General features: G+C 41.2%; 1 protein-coding gene across 1 annotated transcript in view; it reads right to left on the bottom strand.

Moving 5' to 3' along the window:
* Positions 1–9,193, bottom strand: part of SPATA1 (spermatogenesis associated 1) — a gene marked incomplete at its 5' end in the record, with an annotated part of 29,729 nt that continues 20,536 nt past the window's right edge. The window contains 2 exons of the mRNA XM_083358147.1: positions 1–861; positions 4,289–4,387. Coding sequence (XP_083214273.1) covers positions 757–861; positions 4,289–4,387 — 204 coding nt within the window. The 3' untranslated portion in view covers positions 1–756. The remainder of the gene's footprint in view (positions 862–4,288; positions 4,388–9,193) is intronic.

The raw sequence follows: 9,193 nt of genomic DNA, 5'->3' as shown, positions 1-9,193 counted from the left end.
AATCCAAATAGAGTTTTGCTACATTATGTATAGAGAGAGGGAGAGGGGGAGGGAGGGGGAGGAACTGGTTCTGTTTGCCCAGGTTCAATTTCCCATATTCACAGATTCTTAGTAAACATTTATTCATTCAGCTATACCAGGAAACAAAACTGAAAACACACACTTACTTTATATAGTAGTTTTTTTACAGTAATAAAAAGTGTATTGGTATACATGACAATTCAGTAACACAGCCATCAAATGAATGTGGCTTACAGTAAAAAAAAGGCAACCAAAAAAGCTGAAAAGAAATTGAGAAATAAAAAAATTGTTTGTAAAATCATAGATTTGCAATAGGGAAAAAATTACTAATAATTCTCTAGTCATTCTTCTCCCTAACCCAGATGTGCTATCATTATAGCAAACTGTTCAGTTAAATAGACTAAAGTCATTCTACTCCCAAGAGATGACACACAATGGAGGATAGGGGCTTGAAGTCAATCCAGGGATTTCTTCACCATCTCCTAGTAGTTCTTCCAAATATTTATTTGGAGGTTTTCTCTCTCCATTAACAATGCTGTTGCAATGGATGCAACTGGGGTTCCCTCCTCCAAGCTTGTTATTTCTGGTTTGCAGTGCTGTTGTCACATCAGCAATAGAACCAAAGAGTGGTTTAGCAATGAATAATTTTTCACTAGAACGAGCTTTGCTATTTTTAATCAAAACAACTAGGTTTTTGAGTAACTACAGACTGAAGAATTTCATTAAAAAGGTTAACTAGAATATTTGCTTTCCAGACAGAAATCTTAAAGATGACTGAACCTTCTTGTGCACCAGTTCTGCCTTCAGCGTTTGTAAATCAGAAGTTGCTTGTTTTTTCATCTGCAAAAGATCCAGAGATTATGACAGGAAGAATTAAATTACAACTATTATTTTATAGATAAGAGTCAACTTTTGTGTGCGCAATCTTGGTCTTCAAATTTTATAGCCTAACCAGTTACAGTACGATGCATTCTGAGACATGTTAATGCCTCAGGTCATGGTGGATTTTAATATACATAAGGCATCATGTTTGATTTGACATAAATGGGAAATTGGCTAAAGAAACAATTTTAAAGAATTTTTGTTGTGTTGTATTGTGTTGTATTCTGGGAGATGAAGTCCACACATCTTCAAGTTGCCATTGTTGAGAAACACTGCTGTAGATTGTATTACAGATTTCTAAAGCTCAGTCTTCTATTCATATCATTTTTCTATCTATGGCAAATGCCTAAAATAATTATGATTGTACACTAGCTTCAATGTGTAACATACTAAAAAGGAGTACAGAGAAGAGCACTGAAGATGATTAGGGGACTGGAGGCTAAAACATATAAGGAATGGTTGCTGGAATTGGGCATGTCTAGTTTAATGAAAAGAAGGATTAGGGGTGACATGAAGGCAGGACAAGAAGCAATGGATGGAAACTAATCAAGAAGAGAAGCAACCTAGAACTAAGGAGATTTCTTGACAGAACAATTAATCAGTGGAATGACCTGCCTCCAGAAGTTGTGGGTACTCCAACACTGGAGGTCTTAAAGAAGAGGTTGGACAATCACCTGTCTGAAAGTTTCCTGCCTGAGCAGGGGGTTGGACTAGAAGGCTTCCAAAGTCCCAACTATGTAATTCTGTTATTTTATAAGCAAATAAAACCTTCCAAAAAGTATGCTTTGTGAAGGATTTTCTGATACACAAGAAGAATGAGCAACAGCACTCATGCCTTTTGTTTCTGATTTTAGCCTCCCACTGCTATATCTGCACAAGGGCAATTTGGAAGTAAGATCTTACTAATATATAGGCATTCTTGGCTGTGCTGCCTCAGACGCTGAGAATTGTAGGAGTCAGTTTGAGAAGTATTCAGTAATATGATTGGTTTGAATGACAGGACTATAAATGACAAAGTAAAGGTCATTTGTTAACTGCCATTCATCTTTCTACTGAGAAATCTATGACAACTTTCCAGATCATAGTTTCAAAACCATTGGAATAAGTGTTTATTAACACACAATGTAAAATTATTTGTTAATATATGACAATTATGTGCAAATATGCTCTGAACCTACTGTGCAGTATAAGTGTATCTACATATGAAAGATGTATTAAAATGGCTATGCTTAACACCTATTAATAGCATTATACCACTAGATGGGGCTATAGAGCAACAACAATACACACACAATTATATGCTGAGGCATGACAATACAGGTTCATAGTATTAGATATACCACAGAAAAAGGAATTTCTCTTCTTTTGCACATTCAGCTTTCAGATTAATGGAATCCTTTAAATTAAGATAGTAATCTCCCCAGGGCTTCAAATGTTGCAAAATTTTATCAGCAGGATTAATCAGAAATTTCAAAATCCTAATAACTGAAGGTTAATTTAACAGCTATTTGATGGACGCCACTGAGAAGAACAGCACTGGTGTTCCATGTTGCTGGAGCCTCATCCTCTATGCACTACTATAGTCTATGTTGTTGTTGTTAGTTGCAAAGTCGTGTCCGACCCCATGAACAACGTTCCCCCAGGCCTTCCTGTCCTCTACCATCTTCTGGGGTCCATTTAAGCTCACGTCTACTGCTTCAGTGACTCCATCCAGCCACCTCATTCTCTGTTGTCCTCTTCTTCTACTGCCCTCAATCTTTCCCAGCATTAGGCTCTTCTCCAGTGAGTCCTTCCTTCTCATTAGGTGGCCAAAGTATTTGAGTTTTAACTTCAGGATCTGGCCTTCTAAAGAACAGTCAGGGTTGATCTCCTCTAGGACTGACCGGTTTGAAGGCCTTGCAGTAGAAGGGACTTGCAGGAGTCTTCTCCAGCACCATAGTTCAAAGGCCTCAATTCTTTGGTGCTCAGCCTTTCTTATGGTCTAACTTTCACAGCCATACATTGCAACTGGGAAGACCATAGCCTTGACTATACGCACTTTTGTTGGCAGGGTGATGTCTCTGCTTTTTAGTGTGCTGTCTAGATTTGCCATAGCTTTCCTCCCCAGGAACAAGCTTTTTTTTAATTTCTTGGCTGCATTCCCCATCTGCGGTGATCTTGGAGCCCAGGAAAATAAAATCTGTCACTACCTCCATTTCTTCCCCATTCCATTTGCCAGGAATTGAGAGGGCCGGATGCCATGATCTTGGTTTTCTTAATGTTAAGTTTCAAGCCAACTTTTGCACTCTCCTTCTTCACTCGCAACAAGAGGCTCTTTATTCCTCTTCACTTTCTGCCATTGCAGTGGTATCATCTGCATATCTTAGGTTGTTGATATTTTTCCCGGCAATCTTAATTCCAACTTTTGAGTCATCTACCCCTACCTTTCTCATGATGTGCTCTGCATATAAATTAAATAGGCAGGGTGACAGTATGCAGCCTTGCCGGACTCCTTTCCCAATTTTGAACCAATCCGTAGTTCCGTGTCCAGTTCTCACTGTTGCTTCTTGACCTACATATAGGTTTCTCACTATAGTCTATAATAAGGTACAATATTTGTCTTTTCAAACGGTCCTTATGGCTGGCATAGAGATACAGCTCATGTATAGACTGACCCTTGGACAAGAAGTTTTTAAAAGTTACTGTTGATGAATGAAACAGTGATACACAAACATCTATAGGCAATTTTCACCAGTATTTTTCCATGCCACAAAGCCATCTTCTAGTCTTAATTTGTTATTTTTTCTTAGTCCTTTTATAAATTATCAGTGTAAGCCTATATGGGGTATGTTCAAAAGCAAACCACAGTTGATTCAATGTATGCACTTACAAAAGCAAATGTGGAATCATTTACTCCAAGCGATTGATAAAATGGAACTGATTTTCCGTATAGCTATATAGATAATTTACTGTTGTAATACTATTGTGTGGGTTTCTGAAACAAGTAGCATTAGTTGAAACTGATTCTTCTGAGAACTAAAACAAAGTACCTGGTGTGGAACAGTGATAGGCACCTGCAGGAACATTGTTAAATGTAACCAAAGAAATGTGCATGTGCACAGAGCAGTTGGTAACCAAAACAAACAAAACAAGTAACTGTCCCCTCCCCAAACCGTAATTAAGATTTCTTGACTGGAGTGTGTACACTTTGGAAGTCAGCCCTCTATGCTTCATTCTCAAAATATATTTCAAGAACTACTACTATTTTCCTTGATTTCCAGTTGTGCAAGCCCAGTCTTCAAAAAAAAAAAAAAAACCTTTGATTTGTTACTGGCTTCACTATGTGCATATATGTGTACGTGTATACAGTAAGTGCAAGGACATGTGTAATAAATTAGTACAGTACCTTAATTTCTACGACAAGCTTCATTTTGGCATTGTCTAGCTTTCTCTTTAGCTGGTCAATTTCTCGCTCCAGGGTTGTAATCTGGATTATTACAGTATTCTGTCAAACAACCCCCCAAAATTCATTTAGAATATAACTTCATATATAAATACACTCATTTTGTGATATAACTGTTATTAATATAAGTTAAACTGATGCCTAGATGCTCTCCATGAGTTTCTTTTTAAATATATTTTTTATTTTTATTTTTTATTTTATTTTAATTCCATTTATATTCCGCCCTTCTCCGAAGACTCAGGGCGGCTTACAAGCTTAGCAGTAGCCTTCGTTCTATGTGTATGCCTGCTTATTAGGGCTTTCGCCCCCCCCCAAGTGGCATTATTACAAAGTCAGCTTATTGCCCCCAAAAATCTGGGTCCTCATTTTACCTACCTCGGAAGGATGGAAGGCTGAGTCAACCTTGAGCCTGGTGGGATGTGAACCTGCACTAATTGCAGGCAGCTGGTGTTACTTAAGGAGGCATTAGCCCACTGTGCCACCAAGGCTCTTTTTTAAGTCTTTTAGCACTCTGAATACCTGTATGTCAGAGCGCCCCCAACCTTTTGGGCACCAGGGACCAGTTCTGTGGAGAGAGGTTTTTCTGTGGAGCAGAGATGGCATGGTTTTGTGTGCTACCTGCATCCCCCAGATGGGGGTTTCTCTTGTTTGCGTGGACCAGTTTCTGGCATGCTGCGGACCGGTGCCGGTCCACAGACCCCACTGAATGTCATCCTTCCTCAGAAAAATATAGTTACTATCTCCATATATTATTTATTTATTTATTATTTTAATTCCATTTATATCCCGCCCTTCTCCGAAGATTCAGGGCGGCTTACAAACTTAGTATATCTCACATAAGATGATGGATTGACCATAGAGTAGAGCCATGGTGGCAAACCTATGGCACGCGTGCCACAGGTGGCATGCAGAGCCCTCTCTGTGGGCACGTGCTCCGTCGCCCCAGTCCTAGGCTTCAGCTGGGTTTTATAAAACCTTTTTGCTTTAGGCCTTCACTGCCGTGTGCAAAAAAAGGAAAAGGTTCAATTAATCAATCAACTTCTTGCAGAAAAAAAAAGATCTCTCAAAGTTGGAATTGATTGAACTTTTTAGTCCCACCCAGTCTGCCGTTACCACTGCAGCCATGCCCACCCAATGGGCCATGCCCACCCAATGAGCCACATCCACCCAATTGGCCACACCCAGCCAATGGGCCACGCCCACCTGGCACCTGACAATACATAAGTGGGTTTTGGGTTGCAGTTTGGGCACTCGGTCTCTAAAAGGTTCACCACCACTGTCCTATGAGGTGTTGAGTGTTCATTGCGTAGTATCATCAGCATTTATCCCTTGCAACCCCCTTTTAGTGCTGCTTCTGTGTTCTAGCTACTGCTTTCTTTCTTTCTTTTCAACATCCGTCTCCCATCATGCAACATCCACCTCTCACTTTCTTCTTTTGTTGTTAGTTGCGAAGTCGTGTCCGACCCATCGCGACCCTATGGACAATGTTCCTCCAGGCCTTCCTGTCCTCTACCATCTTCTGGAGTCCATCTAAGCTCACGCCTACTGCTTCAGTGACTCCATCCAGCCACCTCATTCTCTGTCGTCCCCTTCTTCTATTGCCCTCAATCTTTCCCAGCATTAGGCTCTTCTCCAGTGAGTCCTTCCTTCTCATTAGGTGGCCAAAGTATTTGAGTTTTAGCTTCAGGATCTGGCCTTCTAAAGAGCAGTCAGGGTTGATCTCCTCTAGGACTGACCGGTTTGATCGCCTTGCAGTCCAAGGAACTCGCAGGAGTCTTCTCCAGCACCATAGTTCAAAGGCTTCAATTCTTTGGCGCTCAGCCTTTCTTATGGTCCAGCTTTCACTGCCATACATTGCAACTGGGAAGACCATAGCCTTGACTATACGGATTTTTGTTGACAGGGTGATGTCTCTGCTTTTTAGTGTGCTGTCTAGATTTGCCATGGCTTTCCTCCCAAGGAGCAAGCGTCTTTTAATTTCTTGGCTACAGTCCCCATCTGCAGTGATCTTGGAGCCAAGGAAAATAAAATCTGTCACTACCTCCATTTCTTCCCCATCTATTTGCCAGGAATTGAGAGGGCCAGATGCCATGATCTTGGTTTTCTTAATGTTTAGTTTCAACCCAAGTTTTGCACTCTCCTTCTTCACCCGCAACACCAGGCTCTTTAGTTCTTCTTCACTTTCTGCCATTAGAGTGGTATCATCTGCATATCTTAGGTTGTTGATGTTTCTTCCGGCAATCTTAATTCCAACTTTTGATTCATCTAGCCCTGCCTTTCTCATGATGTGCTCTGCATATAAGTTAAATAGGCAAGGCGACAGTATACAGCCTTGCCGGACTCCTTTCCCAATTTTGAACCAATCAGTGGTTCCGTGTCCAGTTCTCACTGTTGCTTCTTGGCCCGCATATAGATTTCTCAAGAGACAAATAAGATGGTCTGGTATGCCCATCTCTTTAAGGACTTGCCACAGTTTGTTATGATCCACACAATCAAAGGCTTTAGCATAGTCAATGAAGCAGAAGATGTTTTTCTGGAACTCCCTAGCTTTCTCCATGATCCAGCGTATGTTAGCAATTTGATCTCTAGTTCCTCTGCCTCTTCGAAATCCTGCCTGTACTTCTGGTAGTTCTCGATCCACATACTGCTGGAGTCTAGCTTGTAGAATTTTAAGCATAACTTTACTAGCATGAGAAATGAGTGCAATGGTGCGATAGTTTGAACATTCTTTGGCACTGCCTTTCTTTGGAATTGGAATGTAAACTGATCTTTTCCAATCCTGTGGCCACTGTTGAGTTTTCCAAATTTGCTGGCAAATTGAGTGTAGCACTTTTACTGCATCGTCTTTTAAGATTTTGAATAGCTCAGCTGGAATACTGTCACCTCCACTAGCTTTGTTGTTGCTCAGCTTTTCTAAGGCCCACTTCACTTCACATTCTAGGATGTCTGGCTCGAGGTCAGTGACCACCTCATTGTGATTATCAGGGACGTTAAGCTCATTCTTGTATAATTCTTCTGTGTAATTTTGCCACCTCTTCTTAATCTCTTCTGCCTCTGTTAGGTCCCTGCCATTTTGGTCCTTTATCATGCCCATTTTTGCATGAAACGTTCCTTTCATCTCTCCAATTTTCTTGAAAAGATCTCTGGTCCTCCCTATTCTATTGTTTTCTTCTATTTCTTTGCATTGTTCATTTAAGAAGGCATTCTTATCTCTTCTAGCTATTCTTTGGAATTCTGCATTCAATTGGGCATATCTTTCTTTTTCTCCCTTGCCTTTCGCTTCCCTCCTTTCCTCAGCTATTTGCAAAGCTTCCTCAGACAGCCATTTTGCTTTCTTGCATTTCTTTTTCTTTGGGATGGTTTTGGTTGCTACCTGTTGTACAATGTTGCGAACCTCTGTCCATAGTTCTTCAGGCACTCTGTCTATCAGATCTAATTCCTTAAATCTATTTGTCACCTCTACTGTATATTCAACAGGAATATGATTTAATTCATACTTGACTGGCCTAGCGCTTTTCCCTACTTTCTTTAATTTAAGCCTAAACTTTGCAACAAGAAGCTCATGGTCTGAGCCACAGTCAGCTCCTGGTCTTGTTTTTACTGACTGTATAGAGCTTCTCCATCTTTGGCTGCAGAGCATATAGTCAATCTGATTTCTGTGTTGACCGTCTGGTGATGTCCATGTGTAAAGCCGTCTCTTGGGTTGTTGGAAAAGAGTGTTTGCTATGACCATCGTATTCTCTTGACAAAATTCTATCAGCCTGTGCCCTGCTTCATTTTGTACTCCAAGGCCAAACTTGCCTGTTATTCCAGTTATCTTTTGGCTTCCTACTTTAGCATTCCAATCCCCCATGATGATAAGGACATCATTTCTGGGTGTTAGTTCTATAAGGTGCTGTAGGGCTTCATAGAACCGGTCAATTTCATCCTCTTCAGCACTGGTGGTTGGGGCATAGACTTGGACTACTGTGATATTGAATGGTTTGCCTTGGATTCGAACTGAGATCATTCTGTCATTTTGAGGATTGTATCCCAGTATTGCTTTTCCTATTTTTTTATTGACTATGAAGGCTACTCCATTTCTTCTGAGGGATTCTTGCCCACAGTAGTATACCTGATGGTCATCTGAATTAAATTCACCCATTCCTGTCCATTTTAGTTCGCTGATACCTAAGATGTCAATGTTTAGTCTTGTCATCTCTTGTTTGACCACGTCCAGCTTTCCTTGATTCATGGATCTTACATTCCAGGTTCCTATGGAGAAAAAATCTTTACAGCATCGGACTTTCCTTTCACCACCAGACATATCCACAGCTGAGCGTCCTTTCGGCTTTGGCCCAGTCGCTTCATTCTTTCTGGCGCTACTAGTACTAGCCCTCTGCTCTTCCCCAGTAGCATGTTGGACGCCTTCCGACCTGAGGGGCTCATCTTCCAGCGTCATATCGTTTTGCCTTTTGGTACTGTCCATAGGGTTTTCATGGCAAAGATACTGGAGTGGGTTGCCATTTCCTTCTCCAGTGGATCACGTTTTGTCAGAACTCTCTGCTATGACCTGTCCGTCTTGGGTGGCCCTGCACGGCATAGCCCATAGCTTCATTGAATTACGCAAGCCCCTTCGCCACGACAAGGCAGTAATCCATGAAGGGGCACTTTCTTCTACTTCTCATGTTTCTCTCTTTCCATATTTCTATAGTACATTCTTGTTCCTTCAACAAAGAGCCTTGGTGGAGCAGTGGGCTGATGCCTCCTTAAGTAACACCAGCTGCCTGCAATTAGTGCAGGTTCGCATCCCACCAGGCTCAAGGTTGACTCAGCCTTCCATCCATCCGAGGTAGGTAAAATGAGGAC

Source organism: Vipera ursinii, assembly GCF_947247035.1.
Source record: "Vipera ursinii genome assembly, chromosome: 3".
NCBI lineage: Eukaryota > Metazoa > Chordata > Lepidosauria > Squamata > Viperidae > Vipera > Vipera ursinii.
The sequence above is the reverse complement of the archived record's forward strand: the minus strand, read 5'-3'. Positions and strand labels throughout refer to the sequence as shown.